Source organism: Heterocephalus glaber, unplaced genomic scaffold, assembly GCF_053883595.1.
Source record: "Heterocephalus glaber isolate CG9 unplaced genomic scaffold, H.glaber_assembly_v1.0 deba00000331, whole genome shotgun sequence".
NCBI classification, from domain to species: Eukaryota; Metazoa; Chordata; class Mammalia; order Rodentia; family Bathyergidae; genus Heterocephalus; species Heterocephalus glaber.
In genome coordinates this window covers 45,212,754-45,239,268 of record NW_028258142.1, presented here as the reverse complement: position 1 = coordinate 45,239,268, position 26,515 = coordinate 45,212,754, and the positions used below count along the sequence as shown (strand labels likewise).

At 38.0% G+C, this 26,515-nt stretch overlaps 2 protein-coding genes across 2 annotated transcripts in view; one reads left to right on the top strand and one right to left on the bottom strand.

Moving 5' to 3' along the window:
- Positions 1–826: 826 nt before the first annotated feature.
- On the top strand, positions 827–7,608 carry Rmp24 (ribonuclease MRP subunit p24). The gene is made up of 5 exons (XM_004855222.4): positions 827–1,037; positions 1,118–1,140; positions 2,806–3,005; positions 4,990–5,189; positions 7,029–7,608. Exons 1-5 carry the CDS (start codon positions 961–963, stop codon positions 7,180–7,182), a joined length of 654 nt encoding a protein of 217 aa, XP_004855279.1. The 5' UTR covers positions 827–960; the 3' UTR covers positions 7,183–7,608.
- Positions 7,609–19,378: 11,770 nt separating this feature from the next.
- Positions 19,379–26,515, bottom strand: part of Rprd1a (regulation of nuclear pre-mRNA domain containing 1A) — a 64,788-nt gene continuing 57,651 nt past the window's right edge. The window contains exon 7 of the mRNA XM_004855225.4: positions 19,379–22,858. Within this exon, the coding sequence (XP_004855282.1) occupies positions 22,709–22,858 (150 nt within the window). The 3' untranslated portion in view covers positions 19,379–22,708. The remainder of the gene's footprint in view (positions 22,859–26,515) is intronic.

Here is a 26,515-nt window from a genome sequence, read left to right as displayed (position 1 = left end):
GACAGACCAGGTACAAGTGACAGAGGGAAAGGAAGAGGCAGTGATGCTTAGGCGTTCTAAAATGGAAAAAAACTAGGGATCCAGGCAGGTTGTTGAGGGAAATCAAGACTGCTAACTTGGCCACACTGCACCTGAGAAGACAAGTTGCAATTCAAGTAGAGATGCTGAGGAGGCATCCGACATAGGAGCGTGGTGCTCAGCGAAGAGAAAAAAAGGACTGGCTGTGTAGGTTTGGAGGCAGAGGAAATGTATTATTTTCCCCATTTTCTGATTTATTGGATAATAGAACAGTCTGGAAACAGAAGCGACTATGTTAAATTTTTTCCCTACACGATAAAGTGGCATTTCATCTATGCTATGGAGTTGCTGTGAGGATAACATGAATCAAAACCTGTTAAGAGACTTAGAAAAGTGCTTGGCATATATTCAGCATGTAACTGGCTATCCGCCTTGAAAAGTCAGCCATTTAAGAAGCCATTTACCTTCCATTTAAGAAAAAATCCATTTACTATCAATTAAAGAAGTGCATGACAGAAATCAAACTAGAAAAGTTATGAGCAAAATACTGAGATGAATAGTTGAATTTAAACTACTCAGAGGGTTATCACCCGATAATGAAACGACAAGAGTCAGAGAGAGCAGGCGGAGTGGGACGAGAGAGACAGGTGGGACTCTGAAGTCCCGACCTTACCGCGCTTGGCAAGGCAAGAACCTGGCCTGGGCGCTCGACCTGACAGGGTTGGACCGAGGGCCACCTTAACTAGCAGGATGAGCACCGCCTCCCACTAGGCACGCCTGCGCGCCAGACCGGAAGCAGGAAACCGGAACCTCTGGGCCGACCGTGCCTATTTCCGGAGGGAGCGTGGGTCCAGGAGTCAACTTTGGTGTTGCTAGGGATCTGGCTTCTGACTCCCTCTTTTCTACCAGAGTCACGGCGGCGAAGAAGCCGAGGCGGCGGCGATGAGACAGAAGCACTATCTCGAGGCTGCGGCGCGAGGCTTACGAGATAGCTGCCCGGGCCAAGCCCGCTATCTCCTGTAAGTGAGGGACGGCAGAGGAAGCGGGAGGCGAGCAGCGATGTTCCTTTACTCATCACGAGTCTCTTTCTCTTTTACAGTTGGGCCTACTCTTCGTCACACGGTAGGGAGAATGCCCGTCTGTGGTGGGTTCAGCTTTCCTCGCCCCTCTGTTTCCCACGGCCCTTGGAATGATCTAAAAGAGAAGGCGGATCGACTCGCTCATTAAAAAACAATTAGAGGGCTTCTTAGTTTTGTGAAAAATCCTGATTCTTTACTGTGTCTTACTTTGCCTTTTGGTGACATTTAGCACATTGCTCTCCCTTCTTGAAATAGTTTTTCACTTGGTTTACAGGGCATCACATACAGTGTAGTTCATCTTTCACCTCTTGAGCCAGCACTTCCCATCTCCTTAGCTCCTTCCTCTGAATCCCCCAACCTCTAAATACTGTCTCAGGACTTGGCTCTTGGACCTTCTTCCTAACTGCACTTATTTGGTGATTTCATTCAATCTCATGGCATTTAAGTAACACATACTGAGGGCTTCCAAATTCCAGCCCAGACCTTGCTTCCAGATTCTTGACTCATATACCAGATATCTTCTTGACAGCCTATTTTAAATGTCTGCTAGGCTTTTCAAACTTAAGTATGTCCAAAACCCGAGCATTACCCCCAATACACTTCTGTTCTTGCCATTTCAGTAAATACCTTTGTTATTTAGCACAAAACCTTGAGCTGTTCTTGACTTCTTAACAACCCTCTCCTTTCCCACGCCAATCCAGTATGCCAGCAAATCTCATTGGCTTTAAATATCTGCAAAATCTACCCACTTTTTCGTACATCTGCTGCTCCCACCCTGGTCCAAGCCATTGCTGCCTCTCTCCTGGATTACTGCTGTCATTCCTTCAGTGTGATCCTGATAGAAACTAAGCTAGATCTTGTCCATTCTTTGCCATAAATGGCTTCCCATTTCTTAGTAAAAGTGAATATCCTGGAAAAGGATTATTCTCCCCTATAGGACAGGCCCACATGACCTCTAACCTATTGTCAACTCCAGCCACAATAGGCCCCCTCTGCACTGTTATGTTTCAGGGCCTGTGGAGCTACCCTGTCCTCTGCCGGGAACTCTTGCCTCATATACAGGCTTTGATTCCACCCTGCAAATGTCACTTGAGGAAGCCTTTTTCTAGCCACCCTATTTAAAATTACAGCAGCTCTTCCGCCACCTGCCTCAAAAGCGCAGGGACCTGAGTTCAATCCCTGGCACCAAAAAAACCCCAAAAAACAAAATCAAAAATTACAGTATCTCCAATAACACTCTTTAAACCACTTTCCTATCTTATTTTTTATTGCCAGCACTTAACATTTAATGTTCTATGTATTGTCTGCCTCCAGGAATTGTCCTTTGCTCTCTGCTGTAGCTCTAGTACCAAGAACAGCATCTGGCATTTAAAATATGTAAAAATGAATGCATTTTAGATTTGGCAGAGCTAAGTTACAAACATGTCCTTTGCTCTTTTGTAGTGCTGTTGAATCTAGAACTAGGCGCAGTGCTAAACACTAGGTACTCAGTAAATATTGGTTGTGTTAATTGTTTAAAAATACAAAATCAGTGCAATTTGTTAATTTGTGGAAAATATGTTGGTAAAATTGGTGAGACATAATTGCCCTTTTTTACACAGTAGCAAGTAATAAACCAGGTAACAGAGTTCAGACTGCTGAAAGGAGTGAGTGGATGGATTTACAGGATTTTACAGAATAAATTATTGATTTATTTGTATAATTTTAGATGACAAGAGCACTTTTGAAGAAACATGTCCATATTGTTTCCAGTTGTTGGTTTTGGATAACTCTCGAGTGCGCCTCAAACCCAAGGCCAAATTGACACCCAGAATACAGAAACTTCTTAATCGAGAAGCTAGAAATCATACACTCAGTTTTAAAGAAGCAAAAATTGTGAAAAAGTACAGAGACTCCAAAAGTGTATTGGTAAGATTTCAGTTCTAATATATATGAGTAATTTTGTATTTTTTTCACTTAAAGTTAAGAATCAGCAGGGCCGGGAATTTAGCTCAGTGGTTCCGCTGCCTGCCCCGCAAGCACAAGGACCCAAGTTTGATCCCCGGTAACAAACAGAAAATCAGACTGTCTATAACTCAGATTATAACAGTATATTTGGATTATTGAAATATATAAATTTTTTCTAGTGATTAGTGTTGCATCAAGAGTACAGCTTTTTAAAATTTTTTCATAATTAATAATAATGAGTTCTCAGATCTCATTGTTGGGCACAATTATTTTCATAAATTTGAGAATTTCTTGAGCTGACCAGTATGACTTCACTTGAATTGCAGTTATTAGTAAACTTTCAATTAATGGTCAGTTCCTTTACACAGTTGGACCTTATGTATGCAGGTAGCCAGTCAGTTCCCCATATCAGTGTATAGTTACTTGTATGCCCAGCAAAGGTGAGTACATGGGGTGTTCATTAGCACTTATTAAGGGTCGTTTGTGCCACACAACAGTTAGTATTGGAGATATAAAACTGAATAAAGTAAAATCAGATTACCTATGGATTGTTAGGTGGAATCAGTATCAGATACATTTTCTGTCCTGCATATTCTGTGTTAACATTTAATAACTATTCAAGTGCCTGGACATTATACAGCTTAGGTCTAGCCTAAGATTATAATTAATAATAACTCGGATTGAAAACTGACATATTAGCAGAGCGTGGTGGTGCACGCTGGTAATCCCAACACTTGGGAGGCCGAGGCAAGAGGATTGCCACGAGTTTGAGGCCAGCATGGGCCACATAGTATATTCAAGGCCAGCATGAACTACATAGCGAGACTCAAAAACAAAAGAAGAAAATTGCCATATTTAGTTTACCCATATTGGATAGGTAAGTCCTGTCCAATTTTTTGTCATAAAATTGAATGCTTAAAGGATAAGACAGAAGAGAATATTGAAGTAAGTATAATTCACTTTATCTCCTCAAAAAATTGCATATTTGGAAAATGTTCCTAAATGGAAAGATAAATGGTTCTTCATTGTCTTCCAGTGTTTTGCCTTCATGAAGCTTACATTCTAACATTTTTAGATTTTATTTATTTATTTATTTGGGTACTGGGATCGAACTCGGGACCTTGTGCTTGCGACCCAGGCGGCAGAAGCACTGAGCTAGATCCCCGGCCCCATTCTAACATTTTAAACAGATACCAGCTAGAAGGGTAGTAGGAGTGTTTTACTGATTATTTTAATACAGATACAGCCTCTTTCCAAAAGTATAAATAAAACAACATAGGCGTTTGATATATATACATCTTCCATTTGCAGCTACTTAAGAACATCTGAATACTTCTCACTTAAATCAGTGTAGATTAATTCTGCTAAGGCATGGGCTGAATTCTGAAATAATGTGAGTGAGATATGTAGAAGAAAGGAATTTAGCTAAAAAATGGATTCTTAAAATTAATCCTGAAAAGCCTCTAGAGCTAAAGATGGAAATTAGGTAATTCATTTGGTTTTCTAAGTTACTTTAGACCTGTACTTACAGAAGGGTTCACTTAAATTTTCAGTGATATTCTGCCATGTTTTATTGGGAAAAGGCTTGAAATTCATCTATAAAAAAATACTAAATGTCTGCTGCTACACAAAGAACATCCAAATGTTAGGAGTATCATCCCCAGTCTCTTCTCCAGTTCCACCCAAACATGATTTTATACTGAGAAAACATATTTTGTTACCTTTTAAAAACTATTTGGAATATAAATGTCTTGCCATTAATTTTTTATTGAAAACTTTATTTTAAATTTGTCTTGTCTGATTCCTGCTGCTAAATTGCAAGCTGCCAGAGGGCAGCCTTTGTGTTGCTTATCTCTGTAGTACCCTGACATAAAAATTCAGGGAATATGTCATTTATTGGAATAAATTATGAGAACTTATAGGACCAATATCTCTTTTATGGTAGTTGATTACTTGTAAAACTTGCAACAGAACAGTTAAACATCATGGTAAAAGTAGAAGCTGTCTATCAGCATTGAAGAACATTCCTGCCACTCCTACAAGTAAGCTCAGCCTGAAGATACCAGAGAAAAAGAATCCAAGTTCCACAAATGTAAATCATGACGTATCTGGTTCCAAAAGCAAGAGCCCAGCATGGATTTTCAGGTATCTTACTTAATTCACCAGCTTTATTTGAGTTGCCATACTAAGTATTTCTCCTAATTTCCTTTGGTTAATATAAACTAAATATTCCATGCAGGTCAGGCCTTTGTCCCTTTTTTCCTCCATCTTTTTCTTCTGTAATGTTGCACAATCCCGTATCTTCAGCTTTCATCCCAATGCATATGACTTCCAGTTCTATTACTCTTTCAGTCTCTACTTGGGCATATTCCCAGCTGCTGGTGAATATATCCACTCCAACTCCTTGCATGTCCATAACTTAGTTTAGAGAGAGAAGACTATAATAAATTCCTGTGGAAATCTGTAATTGAATAGGGATTTGTCAAGTGATATTGAGTTATCCAAATGACTAGGCACATGTTTCTAGTAATCCTCAATATTTCAGTCACTATGGTAGTCAGTAAATATAACTCTGTGCAATGAAAGAAGTTTTGGACTATTTTATTACAAAGAGAAACACTCAAGTTTAACTTTGTCTACATTCTTAATTTTATTTCAACATTTAATATAAAAATTCAACATAGAAATTTTTACTTTATTGGATAAATGTAGTAAAAGAAAGTTTGGCTGGCTTATTTAAGACAGTTCAGTTGCCTTTAGACCAGGCTGTTGTCAACCCTCCATATTCATGGGTTATGCATCTGCAGATTAACTAATCCTAGATCAAAATATTTAGAAATATAAAACTTGTCTTACTGAAGATATGCAAGCTTTTTTTCTTGTCAGTATTCCCTAAACAATACAGTATAACAATTGTATAGTATTTGTATTAGGTATTGTAAGTAGTCTAGAAATGAACTAAACTCTACAGGAGTTATTTGTGAATATTCTGCCATTTTATGTGAGGGACTTGAGTACCTGTGGGTTGTGGTATCTATGGCGGGGTATGTCCCAGAATTAATCAACCCATAGATACCAAGGAATGGCTGTGCTTACATATATGCAAGAATGGAAAGATCCTGCACATTTATTGTACAGACAGGGTTTCTATTGGATACCTGCTTGAAGAAGAGAGATGAGACTGATGAACCCCAAGTAAGCATTGAGAGGGATGGAGCACAGTTGGAGGGAATGAAATACATTCAGACTAGATGAGGATTATTTATTCAGTGGATGTTTCTAGAGCACCTTCTATGTGCTGATACTGTTAAAAAGCACTGGAATATACAGTTAGTAGTATATCATCTGTCCTGTGGAGCTGACATCCTAGTGGAGAAGATACAACAGAATGATACCTGAATGCATAAGTTGAAATCCTTCACCTTGAAAAGTAAAGTGATGTTGAGCTGTGAGGAAGCAGTAATTTTAAAGTCCTTGCTTAGAACTGTCATGAACCTTGATGGCAGGCTCAAAGAAAACTCAAACCTGGTAACATTCTATATCTAGGCCAGTGGTGGTGAACCTATGGCACGTGTTTTATTGTGTTTTTCTTTTAAGACAAAAGATGTTAATGTATGAGTTGTATTTTCTAAAGTAAAACATCAGTATTCAGGTTAATTGCAGTGTTGGCACTTTGTGATAAATAAGTGTGTTTTGGGTTGCAGTTTGGTACTCGGTCTCTAAAAGGTTCACCATCACTGCCCTAGGCCCATCTTGTGGGTATGATAAAGTTTCTAAGACCACCTCATGTACCTCCTAAATGTTGTCCGAAACCTGATACTCCATGAGATTTTTAAAAATGAGAATGACTGTACTGAATATACCACTGCCCCTATAAAGCCATAATATGAAAGAGTAGAAAATTATTCTGGTAGCAGAAACAGAAAAAATAATTTGTTGTTTGTCAGTATAACTTCCGTTTTTTGTTTTCCCCCCCCTTTTCAGAACACTGACATCTGGCCAGTCAACACCCATTTGCTCCTCAAAGAGTGCGAACAAAAGAAAAAAACACTTCTCTCAACTAAAAATGTTGCTTACTCAGAGCGAATCCCAAAATAATCCAAAGATGGATTTCAGAAATTTCTTATCTTCACTGTGAAGGCTGGACTTTGAAAATAAAGAAATGTCTACTGTAATTTCTGAAACTACTGTTAGTAAAACAACTTTTTAAACTTTTATTTATTTGAATAAATGGAAACTAGGTTCAAGAGCAAACCTTTCTTGGCATCATTCAGTGTTTATGGGGAAAATCTGTCATTAGAATGAATAACTGACTTCACAAGGTGCTTGTGTGGACTACAGTGTATGAAAGGTGCTTCTCTTCCTTTTGTTTTTAGAACTTTTCATTATTTGTCACTTTGTTTCAAAAGGAAATTGAAAACTCCATGTGAAAGATCTGTTCACTCATGAAGTTTTTTGTGTGTGTCTGTAGCCTTACTGCTAATTCAAAAAAAAAGACCAGGAAAACAAATATCCTTGTTTCAACACCATCGTGGGCATAATAAATATATAAGTAAAATCTAAACATTACAGTGTCATCTCTGTTCACAAACTCGGTTCTCTCCAAGAGTCTGGTCACAAACTGAACTGGACAAGAACCAAATAAAATTTCCCCATAAGGTCAATGTTGAACGTAACCACTGAATTTGATTCGGTTCTTGTCCAACTAAATTTGCAACCAGAATTTGCAAGGTACCACAGTATTATTTTGTATGCAAAAGTAAACATCTGGTACTTTTTTTTCAGTGCTGAGTATTAAACCCAGGGCCTCACACTTGCTAAGCAAGCACTCTGCCACTGAGCATCACTGCCAGCCCAACATTCTTGATTATAAGTGATTCTATAAGATAGTGGAATTTCTACTTTTACAACTTTATTGTTCCTATAGTAATACTTTACCTTAAAGTGGTGCTTTAGTTTGCTCTGATAAAGACTTATATCCAGGTCTAAGAAATTATATCAAAATATAGTAACAGCTATCTAGAACATGTTTTTTTTAATGATAAACTAGGATTTTACTCAACCTGTCTTCTAGAAAGCTCTTAAAAAGGGATGCTTGGGCTGGGGATTTAGCTCAGTGGTTCTGCTGCCTGCCTTGTAAGCGCAAGGACCCAAGTTTGATCCCCAGTACCAAAAAAAAAAAGGGATCCTTATACATTGTTGGTATTATAAATTAGTATAGTCATTTGGGAAAACAGTATGGAGGTTTCTTTAAAAACTGGAAGTATAATTACCATATGATCAGCAATCTCACTTTTGGAGTATGTGTATCAAAGGAATTGAAGTCAGTGTGTTGCAGAGACATTGCACTTACACTTTCGTTGCAGTCTTACTTTACAGTAGCTAAGAAATGAAAACAACCCAAGAACCCATCAACTGACAAATGGATTTTTTAAACATGGTGTATATATACATAATAGAATACATTCAGTCTAAAAAGCAGAAAGATCTGTCATTTGCTACAACGTGGATGAACCTAGAGGACAGTATGCTAACTGAAATAAACCAGACAAATCCCATATGATCTCACATATACATAGATCCAGAACAGCTGAACTTATTCAAGGAAATAAATATTTGAGATGATGGATATATTACTCAGCCTGAATTGTTCAATCTATAATATTTACATGTAATGAAACATCACATTGTACTACACTATATACAATTATTTGTCTATTAGAAATAAAATGGCATCAGGCATGCTAGTACATGCTTATAATCCCAGCACTTGGGAGGCTGAGGCAGGAGGATTGCTGCAAGTTCAAGGCCAGCCTGAACTACATAGCGAGACCCTATCTCAAAAAACAAAAGAAAAACTCAAAATAAAATGAATGATCAAGAGCTCCATGTATGGTGAATCTCACAGGTAGTAGTACTCAGCAAGAAAAAATTTTAAAACGAAATCATTTAAATACCCTGAATTCTAGTTTGTTTCCAAGCCTTTCTTCACTTGAAAGTTTATAATAAATTTTCATTAGACCTCGGAAAATTGACAGGCCACGGTAAACCAGCTCTTCTTATATTTGTATAAACTATGTTAAATACAAGTACCAAAACATGGTGAACTGACCCAGTCTTTCCCTGTGTCCGCAGCATCTACCACTGTCACTATTAATTGCGCTTCTAACAACTTAGGTCCATAAAATGCTCAAAAGCTAAGGAAGAATTCTACAATGGGTATTCTCAGAAAACATGTGCCTCTTACTGGTCACTGTAAATCAGTTGACTCTATTTTCAAAGATGAGCAATCCACCACACTTTTCGCTTAGTGGAAAAATGTTTTTCAGCTCCTATTCCAGCTTTCATCAAGGAGGGTTGACAGCCTCAAGTTCTGATTTTATTCATAAACAAGAGAAACTTCTGGTGAGATGAGCATGTATGACATATACTTGCTATCCCTCTTCTAAAGGGAATATGACATGGGTTAAGATAACACTGACAGTGTTCTTTGACACATTTTCTAGGATCAAAAAAACAAGGTAATACAATTTTTAGTTTAAAACTAGGTTTTGTTTTGTTTTGCGTCTTGTTTGTTTTTGATAGTCTTTTAGAAAGAGACTTTAAAAAAAATCTAAACACTTCTGCAAATAGTTACTGAAGTCATGTTTCAAATTTATCCTGAAAATGAAAATACATTATGCAGAAGAACTTTTAGAGGACATAAAATAGAAGTTAAGTTTTATTAAATAGCATACAAACAAGTGTACACATTTTCAACACTTTTAATAACAAGTGAGATTTCTAGTCCAATATGACAAATTTACAAAGTGCTTACAGAAATCTATCTAAATCCATGTCCTTCACTGAGTAATACTACAAAGATGGAAATGAAATCCAAGTTCAAAAATGAAGTACAATATTTAAATCAAATGATTTTTAATAATGGATATAACTTTTTATAATAAAACTAGTTTCTAAAGTGACAGGAAACAAGTCTCTTCACTGTATCTGACCTCTTAATATATTCAAAGTCTATTAACTGCCAAAAATATTAAGTAGTGAATATTTTATTTCATGACTATGATTAATACCTGAAAATAAAATTGTACACACATTGCCCTGAATCATTTAAAAAACAATTGTTGTGCTATATAAGAACTTGATTTTTTAAAATTAATTTTATTGGTATCTTTCAAATATAATGATCACATTCATCGTATGGAAACTGTGCCTGTACATGACATATCTTGATTCTTTTTTCCCCAATCTCCTCCTCTCCGTCTTCCCCTTAACAAAGCTTTGTTTCCATTTTTTTCCTTCTATTTTTTTTTTTTGCATCTCCCCACTTGTCCCCCTTCCCATTTGAACATTTTCTTCCCATTTCCCAAATATCTATTATATATTTTCATGTTTATTTACTCTTGGTTTCTCACACCAGAAAAATAATGCAATTTTTCAACATGTGTCCATTTTATTTCACTTAAGAGTATGGTCTTGAAGTGCATGTATTTACCTAGAAATGTCTCAAGATTATCCTTTATGGCAGAATTTATCCTTCTTTATGGTTTATCCATTATATAAAAAAACCACATCTATATCCATTCAACTGTTGATGGCTGTTTCCAAGATTTAGCTATTACAAATTGTGCTGTTATAAACACGGGTATGCATATATTGCTGTGGTAGGATGCTTTTAATTCTTTTGGAAAGATAACAAGGGGGATGATGACCAGAGCAAATGGAACCTCTAGTTTTAGTATTGTGAGGAATCTCCACTCCAATTTTCACAGTGGTTGCACCAATCTACACTTCCAACAACAGTGGAGAAGGGTTCCTTTTTCCCCACAGCCCCACCACCATGTTATTGGTTGATTTCTCTATAATAGCCATTTTTTTCTGAAATGAAACAGAATCTCAGTGTTGTTTTAATTTGCATCTCTCGAATGACCAGTGATGTTCAACTTTTTTTTTTTCATAGATTTATTTGCTGTTTCTACTTCTTCATCTGATAAGTGTCTATTCATTTCAGATGCCCATTTTTGGATTAGGTCTTTAAATTTGGGAGGTCTGATTTTTTTGAGTTCTTTATTTATTCTAGGTATTAGTCCTTTGAGCAACAGCTGGCAAAATTTTTTTCCCATGATCTGGCTGTCTCTTCAATTCATTGGTGGTTTCTTTTGCTGTGCAAAAGGTTTTTAATAGGATGAGATCCCACTTGCTGATTCTTTGTAATATTTCCTGTGCAGTTGGGGTTTTGTTCATAAAGTCTTTGCCTACACCTATGTCTTCAAGAGTTCTACCTATTCTATCTTCCAGTGTTTCTGTTTTAATATTTAGATCTTTGATCCATTTCAATTTTAGTTTAGTGCATGGTGAGGATATGGGCCTACGTTTAATCTTTGGCATGTGGAAAGCCCGTTTCTCCAGCATCATTTATTAAAGAGGCTTTCTTCGAGTGAGGGTGTTTGACCCTCTGTCAAAGAGAAGGTGTTTGGGGGCAGGGATTTAGCTCAGTGGTTCTGCCACCTGCCTCAAAAGTGCAAGGTCCTGAGTTTGATCCCCAGTACCAAAAAAAAAAAAAGGTGTTTGGAGTTGTTTCTGCATCTTCTAATCTGTTCCACTGATGCTTAGGTCTGGTTTTTTGCCAGTACCATGCTGTTTTTATCATAGTAGCTTTGTAGTATAATATCAAGTTAGGGATCGTGATTTCCCGTTTTGCCTTTGTGCCCAAGAATTGCTTTTGCAGTTCTAGGTCTCTTCTGGTTCCAAATGAATTTTAGGATTGTTTTCTCTAATTCTGTGAGGGATGCTATTGGTATTTTGATTGGGATTGCATTAAATCTGTGTAACAATTTTGGAAGCATGGGCATTTTCACTATATTCATTCTTCCTACCCAAAAACAAAGCATATCTTTCCATTTTCTGATATCCTCTGTAATCTTTCTTTTCGGAGTACTGCAGTTTTCAATGTAAAGGTCTTTTACTTCCTTCCTTACATTGACTCCTAAGTACTTCTTTTCTTTTTTTTTTTAATGCTATTGTGGAAGGTTTGATCCCCAGTACCAAAAAAGAATGTGTATTCTGATGTTGTGGGGTGGAATACTCTGCAGACATCTACTAAATCCATTTCTTCAAAGGTTTGGTTCAGTTCCGATATTTCTTTGTTGATTTTTTTTTTGTCTAATTGATCTATTTGTAGGGTATTGAGGTCTCCCATTACAATTTTGTTAGTATTTGATTTTTCATGTTCATTAATGTTTTATATAGTTGGATGCACTGGTATTTGGTGCATATATATTTGATTATTATCTCTTCCTCTTGGATTGTTCCCTTAACAAGTATGTAGTGACTTTGTTTGTCTCTCTTAATCAGTCTTGGCTTGAAATCTACTGTGTCTACAAATAGAATAGCTATCCCTGCTTTTTTTCCAGGTTCCTGTCACATGGAGTATTGTTTTCCATCCTTTTACTTTGTCTATGAATTTCTTTTTAAATTAAGCATTTCTTTTATGCAGCATATTTTTGGACCTTGGTTCTTGATCCATTCTGCCAATCTGCTTGTTTTGATTAGTGAATTGAGACCATTTACATTGATGGTTACAACTGATATGTACTGACATAGCCTTGTTATATAATTTTCCTATTGTTTGTTTCCTTCTTTCCCATGTTTAATTGCTTGCTTTGCCTGGTGAATTCATTCTGCTGGGGTTCGTGGAATTGTAGTCTTCAATATCGCTTTCTAGAATATCCTTCCAAACTTTCTGGAATGCTGGTTTGTTGGTCATGAATTTCTTCAGGTGTTGTCATGGAAGTATATTATTTCTCCATCAATTTTGAAAGATAGTTTTGCAGGGTACATCAATCTGGTTTGGAGGCTGCTTTCTTTTAGGGATTAAAATAGTTCACTCCAAGCACTCCTTGACTGAGAAGTTGGGGTTGTGAAGTCTGATGTCATTCTGATGGGCTTTCCTTTATTAGTTATTCATTTCTTTTCTCTAACACTTTTTTTTTTTGGTACCGGGGATCGTACTCGAGTTCTTGCGCTTGTGCAGCAGGTGGCGAAACCACTGAGCTAAACCCCCGGCCCTCTCTAACACTTTTTAATGTTCTGTTCTTGTGTTGAATTTCTGGAATCTTGACTATTATATGCCTTGGTATAGATTTTTTATGATCATGGCTAATTTGAGTTCTATATGCCTCACTTATCTGTCAAATTCCTTTTCCATGCTTGGGAAGTTTTCTGCCATTACTTGCTTTTTGTTTTTGTTTCATTTTGTTTTTTGGTACCGGGGATTGAACTCAGGTCCTTACAATTTTGAGGCAGGCAGCAGAACCACTAAGCTAAATCCCCAGCCCTGGTTTTTGTTTTTTTGAGACAAGGTCTTGCTTTGTAGTTCAGGCTGGCCTTGAACTAGAGGTGATCCTTCTGCCTCAGCCTCCCTAGTGCTGGGATTACAGGCGTGTGCCACCATGCCCAACTATTTAAATTTTTTTTGGTACTGGGGATTGAGAACTCAGCGCCTTGTGCTTGCAAGGCAGTGGGATGCCCCTGAGCTAAATCCCTGGGCCCTGCCTTTACTTCTGTAACAGGTTTTTTTATGTTGTTTGTGCTATCTCCTGCCTGTTCATCGACTGATCTTATGTTATTCTTTGTATAATCTAGCAGCTGTTGGATTGATTTTTCATGGTCCCTCAGTATTTTTAAGAAATCTTTCCTTTCATGATTGCTAACCACAAACCTGTCTTTTATATTTGATATTCTGTCCTCACATTGGTTGATTCTGCAGTGTATACTTTCACTGGAATTTTTTTTTTTTTTTTGGTACCGGGGATCGAACTCAGATCCTTCCACTTCCGCAGCAGGCGGTGAAACCACTGAGCTAAATCCCCAGTCCTTCACTGGAATTTTTAATCTCCTGGGTATGTTTGGATCTGCTTCATGGATTCCATTTTTTTTCCTAAGCTCTTCCATTTTAAAAAATGACAAACTGTGGTAACTATTAATTTGCTACCTTGAACTGTATGAACAAGATTTGTAGTTATATAACAAAATCTAAACAAACCAGGAAATTGTATACAGTAAATATCCCCTCAATAGGGTGATTTTACCCTGAGGGGAAAAAATTTAAAAGGGGTAAGAGAAAAAAATAGAGAAACAGAAGGAAAAAAAAAAGATTAGAAGCAAGACTAAAAGGACAAAGGAAGATTATACAATCTTTGAGAAACTTGTGAAGGAAACAGGAGGAAAAGAAAGAAGGAAGAAACAAAGAACAGAATAAAACAACAACAAAAAGAACTAGAAACAATGTTCACACACATATAAAATCAAGAACAAACAAGATAAAAAAATATCCATTTCAGGGCATGTCTATGCTGTCACTAGAAGACAAGGAGGCAGACAGAGCCCAGATCCCTGCTGATTCATCCCAGGAAGCTTGCAGTAGAATAATGGTGGGGTGGTGGATAATCCCAGCAACCCTGTGGTTCCAACTCCACTGAAGTTCAGGCTCATCCTGGTTTCTGTGAAGGTGGGACCCAAGTTGTTTAGCCCACTACACCTTGAGTCCCTCTTGCTGCCCTGACCTTGGCTCCCTGACCCTGGTGTCTCCCATGACAGCCTCACCCTGACACTTGGAGGCCTGAGATAGAGCTAACCCACTGCTGCTCTGAGTCCCAGGTTCAGTTGGCCCCTAAATGGCAACTGGCCAATGGCCCTCTCCTGGGGACATCTGAATTTGAATCACTGACCAGCCACTGCAGTCTGCAGCATCCACTGCTCCCATTCCACTGGTGTGTTTCTCTATGGAGGCTCACTTGTACTCACCTTGCCTCTGTAGGTTAAAGCTGTCTCATACTGTGAGCTCGGTGTCAGGGAGAAAGCACCGTTTGCCACTTCCCTCTTCAGTGTTGAGGTCCCTTCCTTTGCTCTCCCTGTGGGCTCAATTTTCACTTCAGATCCTTCCTGGGTCCCAGGGACTTGCTTCCCTCTTCTTCTCTTCCCCACATTGCTACATTCCAGCATCTGGACTCCAAATCTCAGACTGATTTGCTGCTGCTTAGCACTCCACCATCTTTGTGGAATTTTCCTAGAGCTAAAACTGGAAAGTTTCTGAGGCGCAAACAGATTTAAGAACTTTAAAACTAAATAATAGGGAGTTTTTCTTTTAAAAAAATCATACTGGAAACTTTCCCTATGTTAAAAAAATTAACATTTTGCTTATGTTTCTAAGTGCTATGCTTTGAAGATACCAAACTAAAAAAAAAAAGGAAGAGATTTTTCTAACTCAAGCTCTATGTCATGTTGCAAAAACTGCTGGTTAGTTGGCCAATAAGTTTAATCATTAACAGCTTCCTATTGGTTGCTAGTGGAGAAATTTTACCCACCTGGAAATAGAATGCTTTATCGTGATATAAAATTTTACTGCAACTATACTTGCTCTGTTCCATCAATGCGTATAAAAGCAAGCAAGCAAAGAAAAAGGTCTAGAAAGAAGTCACAGTTTCTCTTCATACTAGCCAGGCATGGAAAAACTAGCAACTCAAACAGGCAGAATGCCAAACACCAAAGACATCTGCCTCTAACTTGAGCATCCACAGCTATCAGCTATGTAAGGAAAGTTCAAGGATTGGACGTGAAGTTCACCTGAAGTCCTGCAATATTGTAACATCCAGTCAAAAAGAAGAATGAAAACAGGGTTTAACTTCCCTCAGTTAAAAATATTCCAGGGCCGGGGATTTAGCTCAGTGGTTTCGCCGCCTGCTGTGCAAGCGCAAGGACCTGAGTTCGATCCCCAGTACCAAAAGAAAAAAACAGCATTCCAGGTGCAACCTTACAACTCAAATCACAAAACCATAACCAAAGAACCATTCCCATCCTATTGATGTCAATACAGTGAAATTACAAAACAACATTTTAATCCATGTATTATTGTATCCTTTAAACCTTCTAAATGCTCTCTCAACTTATATTTCCATAAATAAGATGAAATTTTCTTTGCTAAACAAAGAAATAGACTTTAAACACAGGGTCATTTAAATTAGTTCAAAATTTATTTTGTACCTTTCCCATGAAGCACAGAATTTAAATATGTATCATTTGTAAAATGCATGGCAATAGATCATTTTAGTCAATGATTTATTTATTAAAATGGTGTGACAGTTAATTGTGGAATCAACTTCAATAAGAAACACCTAGCTGATTAGTGCAGCAAGATCTTGGTGTGTCTGGATGACTGACTTACTAAAGAGGGAAGATCCACCCTGGATATTGGCGGCAACAATCAATAGACTTGTAGCCTAGATGGAATAAAAAGGGAAGGAAGTTGGCTTCCTTTTTGCTTCTTTGGAGGAGCTCCAGTTTTCATCATTGCCTTTGGACATTCATCTTCAGTTCCTTAAGTCTTCCACTGCAGACTCTTCAGCCTTCCAATGCAGATCCTTCAGCTTCTGCATCCGTATGGACTATACCAGACTGCAGTGAGCTTCACGTCTTTAACTTCTGACTGGATCCTGCAACTCTGCAGAGCCTCTTTGCATTCTTCCACCCCTAACTCTCCACTCTCCAGGTGGCTGTGTTAAGCCTACCTTGTAAATCCCTACATGGTATGCATATATATGTATATAGATAGATAGATAGATAGATATAGATATGTTAAAATTTACCATATATATACACCACTATGTATTTTAATTTTTAAAAGTAAATTTGGTGTAACATACCTCTACAAGCAGCTGTCTTTCAGTAGTGCTTTTAGCTATGTTGCTTTCTAATTTGCAAACTGGCATGTTAATTTCATTGTAACCTAACATGTTGTTGTGGCTTGTGTCTAGATGTCCCCTCAAAGCCGCATGTAGTCATAAGTAGGACTTTTTCAGAGGTAGCTGGATCTACAGTGTGTGATTACGCTCTAAGAGTGTGCTGGGATTAAAGGTGTGTGATCACTAAATTAGTCTACTGATTGGTTTGGCATAGTTCTGGGTAGGATTAAGGGTGCTCTTCCCTGGGTGTGAGTGCTATGAGCCCTAAAGGTGGGTAGCCTGGATAAATATAAGGGACAGAAACAAGGCTAATGTTGTCACTTGCTGCTTTGCCATGAACATTTTCTCCTCTGTGATGCCCCTCTGCCAAGCCACCATGCCCAGGAGCCAGCCCAACTATGAACTGAAACTGCTACAAACTGTGAGCTAAATAAATCTTTCCTCCTTTAACACTAGGTGTCAGGTATTTTGTCTCAGCGATGAAAAAAAGTAAGACACATGTTATACAAAATGTGGACTTGGTGATAGTGGAGATGCAACACAACATATCAATCTATGTGGTAGATAGTTAAGGTGTACAGTAAGTCCGCAACTTATGAATGAGTTCCATTCTGGGAGAACGTTTGTAAGTCAGATTCATTCGTATGTCTGACAGAGTCTTATACTGTACAGGCTTGGAGCCAAACTCAGAGCTGGGTTTGAATTGCAACTTCACCATTTGACTTGTTTAGGATCATGCAGAACTGACAGTCTTAGTTTCCCATGTGTAAAACTGGAATAATCAGAGTGTCTATCACAAAGCGTATGTGCAGTAACAGTACCTGGTCCACAGTAAGTACTCTTATTTGTGTAAGCAGCCATTATCATGTTATCAACTATGCTTTGTAGAGCATTGTTCTCAAAGTGCAGTCTATTGATTACCTCAATCAGAATCATCTGGGCAGCTTATTTAAAATGTGAGTTTCTGCTGGGGTTATGTAACTCAGTGGCAGAACACTTGCCTAGTATACACCGAGTTTGATCACCAGTATCCAGTGTGTGTGTGTGTGTGTGTGTGTGTGTGTGTGTGTGTGTGTGTGTAGAAGTGTCACTGCAGGTAGGTTTTCATATTATCCCACATTAGAAACAGAATCTCAAAAGAAATAAAATAAGAAATAGAATCTCTGGCTGTAAGTTCCACTGTATAAAACCTATTATTGCAGAGGAAGTGGATGGGAATTAGCACCTGAATTCAGATAAAGTGATCAGATGCCAAAGAGCACCAGAAGCACTAGCAAGAAGACATCTCCCAAGCTTTCTGGATTAGAAGAACCAGAAAGTTTAGATTTTCTGTATGTCCTTCTTGCACATGGATCAAAGTCTTACCAAGGAACTCTAGTGAACACTACCCTAGGAATTCCTACAGATTTCCACTATTCCCCAAGGTACACACACATACAAACAGACACATACACCTTGCAGTACAACCCAGGTTCTATGCACTGAGCTACATCCCAGCCCTTTTTTTCATTTTTTGAGACAGGATCTTGCTAAATTCCCCAAGTGAGACTCACATTCGTGATCCTCTTGCTTCAGCTTCCAAGTGCTGGATTACAGGCATGAACTACCATGCCTGGCTTAGTATTCCCCAATTTTGCTTTAATTTCAAAGAGTGGGGCCAGGGATATAACTCACTGGTAGAGCACTTGCCTAGCATGTGCAAGGCCTTGGTTTGATCCCCAGCAACATAATAAATTTAAGGTGCAGCCAGGCCTATGCTGCAGGAAGTTCCAGGCACCAAGTGAAGGTGTCCATTTGAAAGCACTTAAGCACTACTGTTATGGCTTGTATCTAGATGTTCCCCCAAAGCCTCATGCAGTTATAGGTGGGGAGTTTTGGAGATGGCTGGAGCTAGGTTGCACAATGCTAGGATTAAGGGTACCCCACCCTGGGTGTGGGTGGCACTGCCAAAAGGGCGGGTACCCTGGATGAACTACAAAGGCAAGCTTGGTTGCTGCTGCTACTTCACTGCTTTGCTGCCCTCTGCCTGCCCTGCTTTGCCATGGAGTGTTTCTCGTCTGTGATGCCTCTCTCCCATGCCACACTGCCTTAGAGCCAGCGGACAATGGACTGAAAGCTCTACCAACTGTGAGCTGAAATAAACCTTTCCTCCTTGAACTTCAGCAAGAAGAAAAGTTACTAAGACAACTACTAAGCAGCAGATCACCAAAAAGCTCCTATTCTCTGCCCAGAAGGAATCTGCTACATAATAAACTATAAAACCCTGAAACTGCTTAAATATTTTAAATTGAAACAAGTCAGACTTTAAAGTTGGTCTACAGCAGTAGCTGTCAATATGTGGTCCCTAAACTCAGTAGCATCAGCGTTAAGTAATTAGAAAAGCCATCAGCCCTTTGCTCAGATTTACTCAAGCAGAAGCTCTGTGGGTAGGGCCCAGCCACCCGTAGTTTAATAAGCCCTCCTGGTGATCCTGATACTCCAGCATTTCTCTGCCATAACGTAGCTGAATACTTCCTGTACTCTGCTTCCCTCCCAGTCCATTAATTCATCCCACATCAAACGAATCAGTCACAGAAACAACCTACATGAGGAAACTTCAAAAAGAACATAGAACTTTATTAAGAACATTTATACTGTCATCAGATACAGCCAAAGAAAAAAGGATAAACAAACAGGGAGAGTTCATCTTCCCATGTGCTACTGCCACCTCACAACAGTGTGGATGGCTGGAATTAAGAGTTGTCAACAAATTCTCTGTATAAATAAATTCATTAAGTAACACAATGTTCCTTTTCCATACAGAGGAGAACTGGGAGTACACTTTAAAAAGCTTTGACATAGTGCAACTTCTGTGAAACATGACTACATTTTGAGGAGCTATTTCTTAATAGCATACAAAGCAGTTTAGTAGCTTTATGTTATTCCATATTATATAAATTTTTAGAATGAAAAATTCAGAAAGAACCATCTACCTTTCCCTAAAATTAACTTTTACTCTTGGAATTTTTCTCTCTAAAGAGGTGTCAGAACCAGTTCAACACTATACTGTGAAGAGATGAGCTTCTCCTTTACAGTGAAAACTGATAACCTAGGTTTGTTCTTTTAATTTGCAAATCAAGGTGACTGGGTCATCCCAGCTTTTGCTGATTCCGAAGGATTTCTAATAGAAAAACCCTGATTCAGAGTACATGTGGAAAAGGTACCAAAATAGCTGCATATGGAACGGTTTTCCTCATAGGGAGGTTGGTATTGAGCACAACTCATTTTCTCAGACTCCCAGTTCCTCAATATGGTTCTTTTACTTGCTGTAGTGATGGAAGGAGCAGAGGGAGCACCAGGGAATCTGTTCAAACTGGCGCTCCAGACAGCAATCTGCACTGTTCATGGAGAAAAGAGTGATAGTATCCATTCAAAGCACAGTACCCCTCATTCAAATATGGTGACATGCTTTTCTCTTGAGGGACCAGGCCAAACCAACTCAGCTGCATGATTTCCCTCAGGTACACAGTGAAGAAAATGCTCATGATTTAAGAATTTGGTATTGTAGTACCCCCAACCTAACCCCATTTTCTGTGAAAATTTAGTCTACCTTTTAAGAAGGAAGACTATTAACTGCTAAGGCCTAAGTTAACTATCATAAGGCTGAGAACATGACTTCTAGAAGAGACTACTGTTTATGTTCAGTTAGGGAGCTACCCAACTGAAATATGTGGAGGATTGATCAAGGAGTGGGATTCAGACTCTTGAGTACTATTACTTATCACAAATCTCATCAAGCTCTTTAAAAAAATAATGCATTTTTATCATAAATATTTAGAGCAGATACTGGCATTAAAATCAGTATCTAAGTCAGAAGTCTGTCTTTAATGGTGAAAATATTCCAACAAACTTCTAAAAGATTTCAAATCTTCCCACAATTACATAGTTTATAAATTAGTTTTAAATGGAAAATATATATATATATATATTGAATGGGTAAATCACCACTTTAGCAGATTATAAATAAGGTCAAGATATGGAAAATAAATTAACATAGAAGTTTTTGCTTTCACATTTGCAACAACAAAACCTAAGTATACTTTCATAATAGATATAAGCAGGTTTTCTAATTGTATATTTGTTACGTCCTCTTTCCCTCTGCTGAATCTCTTCTTCTATTTCCTACACCTAGGGACAGAGGTATACAGCGCAGGCAGGCACCCCCATGTGTCAGTTTCGCTGCTGCACACAATCTCCTTAGAGTGATGTTATTAAATATTCGTCAGGGTCTATGATGAAAAATTATCAACCATATTGTAAGTTAAGTACATCCATAGTTAAGTGGATTAGGTTCCAATGTGAGCTTTTAGTGGTAGTGTGCATAGGGAACCCAATTACTGCTGTTTCTGTGAGAAAATGTATCCTAACTCCCAAAAGTTGTCTAAAACACTTTGGAACATAAGACATATGTGGTCTGGGACTACTATATGTTTCTGTTTTGGGGAGAGGTCACATTGGTAAAAGCACTGTTTCTATAACTACTAGCTATTAATAAATGTATGCCTTTTCCTTAACAATGTAAATTTATTTTAACTATAATCTCTAATACTGAAAAAAAAAACCCAGAGTGAAGCCATTCAGAGTAATGAAATGTAATTGGCTTCTGTGATTTAAAAAATGTTTTATTATCTAATTTGAATCTGCTTACAATGAGAAATGTCTAATATGTAAAGCAATGAATGAAGAAAAATGTTTATTCTAAGTCATTATTAAAGACAAATCCACAGCTTAACAATGTGACTTAAAAAGAAAGCTGCAGAGCATGCAACTGCACTAACACACAAGGTTAGAAATAAAAGGTAAAAGTACATTTGCTTTGTATTTACATCTGTAAATGTACAAATATAAAATTTACCAGATCTACCCTGTAGTGTAGTACTGCTTAATTTCCAAATATACAGTCACTCAAAATTCCTACAGAAACATCAAAAATGTTCCAGTCTACTTTACTAAACAGTAATGATTACTGTGTTCTAGAGCTATTAGAGCTAAAAATACAATTTTTTAAAAGTTATATAGTTTAGGGAATAAAACTGTCATTCTTGTATGTTTCTTTTAATTCCATATATGTATGTTTTTTAATTAAAGGGATCAATTATGTTAAAAAACTGATTTGTTAAATAGAAATCAGTTCCAGAACCAAAGTTATCCTCTTGGTAGAGTGTCAAAATTTATAGTATTTCCAAAGCTTTTTCATATTAATTGACTCAAATAATTTTAAACAGTGTAATCAAAGGAGTCCTTATTTAACATTTGTTTACTCTACACTGGGCAGCTGGAAAGGACTGCTACCAGGGGAAAGTTCTCTAGGCTCTGATCCGACCCTTCAGTTGATGCCCATGTTTAGTGTTATACTGCTGACCACTAGGAATCGAAGGCATGGAGAGGCACAGAACCAGTACTTGGGTTGGGGAGAAAGGTGAAGATTAAGTTGGAACATTTAGTTTCTCCTATAATCAAGTCCTACCTATACCATAATAAAGTCTCAACCAACTCCTGATTAGTTCTTCCTCTTCAGTAACTGGATAGTATACAGTGATTAGATACTGAAAACAATAAAGAAAAACAATTGAAAATACATGAAGAAATAGAAACATGGAATTTTTCACAAGGCCTTGGATCAAAAAAAATTACAAAAATCTCTTGAAAGTAATCACTATTTGTGAGCTTATTAATACACACACATCCTCACTTTGTTTAAACTAAGTCATGTTAATTTACTAATAAAATAGTAAACAAACCAACATTTTAAACAATTTCATAAATTACTTGTTTCTTTTGTTAGTATCACTCTCCCAACAGTATACAAAAATAACACTACAGGACTATCCACCTAACCTGTTTCCATCTCTTGCAAAGTCCTGGGCCCTAGGAAGAGAATGGTCATCAATCTTCACTGTAGATGTCCCCAGCAAAAGGCAGATGCATGTGGCTGCCAGTGACATTGGGCAATCGAGATAAATCTGGCAGGCTCTGGATCCGGGACCTGAGTTCTTTGCGCACCAGGGAAACTCTGGCTAACTTGCGCTTGTATTCCTGCAATATCAAATCATTTTTGTTAGCATCTGGAGATTCAAAGAGCTACCTAGTTAATGCTGTGCATAAAATCTGGTATTATACTGTTAATGCCAAATTTAAAAAGTTATTCCAGTATTGAGTTTTAGTATCACAACACAGACTATGAAAATATATAGGTAAACTCTATTCTTTGAAAAAAAAAATCTTTTACGGAAACAAAACTTTTTATGTCGAGACGGGAGGGGGCTTGAGGAAAGGGAGGGAATAAGAAAAAAGCAGCAAGATGTACCATGTACAGGCGCAAATTCCCCAAGATGAGTGTTATCATTATGTATCCCTAAAATGTACCAATAAATGTTTTGCTTTAAAAAAAAAATAAAGTTGGTAACCATTAAAAATATTTTAACTGTAGACTAATATATTAATATGCCTAACCAGCATATAAAATTTCCAGGTATTGAGTTTGCATAATTAAAATTATATATTTATCTTTACAAATTAAACTGAAACTTAGCACTGTTTTCAATTGTGAATGTGGAAATAAACCATCATAGCATTATCAGTATCCATAACTATCTCCAACAGAAAGGAGTTGTTTCATATTAATTGCTTTTTACAACCACTGCACATTGAAGTTTACATTTATCACTAGGTGTAAAAGTTATGGTGATTATTAGATCCAATGAATGGATAATTAGGTCTAATCCACTGAATGGATAATTAGACTGTTATTTGTTAAAAAGGAGGCATGTATCATTGTACAAATTTTGTAATTTGGATAGCTGTACTCCAATATAATGTTTCCTTTGTAATGTTACATATTTTATTTTTATGCATTTTAAAACATTTTAACTTGAGAAGGGGTCCATGACTGCAGCAGACAGGACATCAATGGCTCAAAAATAGCTTCAGAGAGCCTGTAAACAGGGAAGAAAGCTAACTGAATGCTGGTCAAGATCATCTTTGACTTTGTGGGAACAGCCCCTCCTTCGCAGTGAGACTGTCTCCTGACAGTCACTGATCCTCAACTAAGTCCTCTATGTGGGGTGGCAGAGGATACCTTCTATACTCTATCACCTAGTAGAGATGAGGCTGGAAGGGTCTAGAAAATGGGTATTCTTCCTTCTAGAAAGACTGGAGTCTTTTCCTTCTCTCTGACCAAGGCTGATCTCATAAACAACACAGATTGGGTTAAATGACCATCAGCTTTACATTTTGTAAAGGTTAAGTGAACATTCTGTTACTTCCACACAGATGTAACTTCTTTATGAGTGTATCTCAACTCTGGCTGCACACCAGAATAATTTAGGGGATTTCTGAGAACTCCTGATTTTTTAAGAGAATTCCAGACCACACTGCACATCAATTAAACATCCGGAAAGGGGTCCAGAATATATGAATTTTGTAAAAGTTCTGAAAATGATGTTAACACAGAGCTAGAATTGTGAACCACTTCTCTACACTAGTGAGGCTTCTTTGCTATTATTGAGACTTTTCTTTAGAGGTGTCCACTTTTACCATGTCCGCATGTCCCTGCATTTCTCATCTATCCTGAAGGTCAAGATGCTGTAAGATACTTCAACACAGTTCTATAATCTCAAGGTATGGTCTGTTTCCTCTTGCTTTCTCCCTTTACCAGTGATACAAATTGGAATGTGGTGTAGGTTCCAGCATGTTAACTCAGAGTGACATACAGAAGCACAGTGGTATTTCATTCTGGACACATACTTCTCAACACAATCTCCTGTTACACATCTCCACCTCCACATGTATCTTCCTCACAACATACTAGTGTGGTAGCGAACCCATACCTTCATCTGTATCACATCAGTAACCTTCATATTTCTTAGCCACATTACTCTTGAATACCCAAGACACTCTGGGGTCAGCTCAAGGTACTCAGATTCTGTCTGTTTAAACACATCCAAAGTGAATTTATTCTTGCTTGCTTGGGGCTGGATGTTTTGAGAGGTGTACTGTGTCCTTGGCAGTCATTTCTGCCAACCCTAGTTTCTAATTTCCAACATCCAGATAGGCTATCTTATAAAGAGTTATCTTTAAAAGCCAGGCACACTGTACCATGCACTTGTAGTTCCAGCTCCTTGGGAGGCTGGAACAGGTCAGGGGTTAGAGGCCAGCAAGGGCGAACTGCCTGGTAGCAGCCTAAAGAAACTGGATGAAACCTAGTAAATTATTGGACTGTGTATCTAGGCCCCTAGAAATTTTATATTGACTCACCAGTGGTCTAGAAAGAGGCACTGAGGTTCCACAGCCTGGTTTATTATGGTAACAATGCTTACAATAATACATGTATGTTACTTTGGCTCTCATGTACACTAATAGTAAGACTTTTCTCAGATCAGAACCATAAAAGCACCACCCAATGTACTTCTCTTTCAAAGCACTTTTAGAAAAATGTTATGACTACTTTGTCTACTGTCCCTTCTGCCCCACAGGTCTGTTAAGTGCTGTAATGACAGTCTGACACATGGGTGCATGTTTTTGAAGCACTGGGGGATATAACGTTCAAGAAAATAGAAGTCTCCTATCTTTGCACATTTCAAGGGAAGGGAAGCATAAAAACATACAAATACTATTGCAGATATGAATACAATAAGGAAAATAACACTGAGTAATAGAATAAAATGGAGCAAGGTGAGGAAGAGGCCAACACTACTTTACACATAGTCAAAAAAAGAAGGAACCAAAGGCCCAAAAATGTTGTTTCACCACTCCTGATCTATAGGAGACTGACCTCTACCATGACAGCTTGAGAGGAGCCCTACTGACCTGCTTCTCCGTAAATGAGAGTACTATTTAAAAAACCACAACCATTATTTAAAGCCTCAGAAAGTGGTCCTAAGAGCAAAGAGCAAATGAAACATCTGTTCAAGGAAAATTTACACAAACTCAGTAAGAATAGCAAGTGTGTGGTATCTGAACCCACAGTGCTCCCTCCTTTCTTCTCCCACCTCAGCAAGGCCTGGACTCCACTTTCTCAACTGCTGCCACCCACAATACATGGATTACTCTGCTCAGAGCTGCTAGTGCTCCCAGATGAAGGGCTTTATTCCCAGCACAGGTCAGCAGCATTTCTCACCCTGCCACCAGCTGCCTAGCATTCAAGTCCTGAGCTAGGGAGTCAAGAGCCTGGGGGAAATCCTTTTTTGCCCAGTATCCACTCTACCTTCGATGTGAAGCACTGAGAAAACTGGGTCCCTGAGAAGGCTTGTCATCAATTCAGGAAGTAGTGGTTCCATAGCAGAAGCAACAAGCTGAGACAACCTCAGATTGCTTTCCCCTCCTCTTCACCAAGAGTCGGGGTATCATTCAGAGAAAAGCTTTCCGCTGTACCCATGCCCAGGTCCAGAGCCCTGACTCAAGAGTTATATCTATGGGAAGAAGCAGGCAGGAAAATAGTTCCTAATCTCCAAATCAGGTAAATATGAAACAATCTATAGACCTATCAAAGCAAAAATGCAGAAGGTCAAAACAAAAAATCTTGAAAGGAGAAAGATTAATATTCTGCTTCTCAATAGGACCAGAAGGCAGAAGGCAGCAGGAAAATACATTTGAAGTGCTCAAAGAAAAAAACTTCCAACCAAAAATCTTAAATCTGGCAAAGCTATCTCAAAAATTATGATTTTCTCCAAACAGAAATGGAACCTCTTGCTA

Bases quoted from the DNA above. Each gene is read 5' to 3' on its own strand.
- Rmp24 (XM_004855222.4), top strand. From the start codon at position 961: ATGAGACAGAAGCACTATCTCGAGGCTGCGGCGCGAGGCTTACGAGAT. The intron at 1,141-2,805 runs GTAGGGAGAATG...GTATAATTTTAG, and splicing joins GGCCTACTCTTCGTCACACG to ATGACAAGAGCACTTTTGAA. The intron at 3,006-4,989 runs GTAAGATTTCAG...CTTTTATGGTAG, and splicing joins GAGACTCCAAAAGTGTATTG to TTGATTACTTGTAAAACTTG.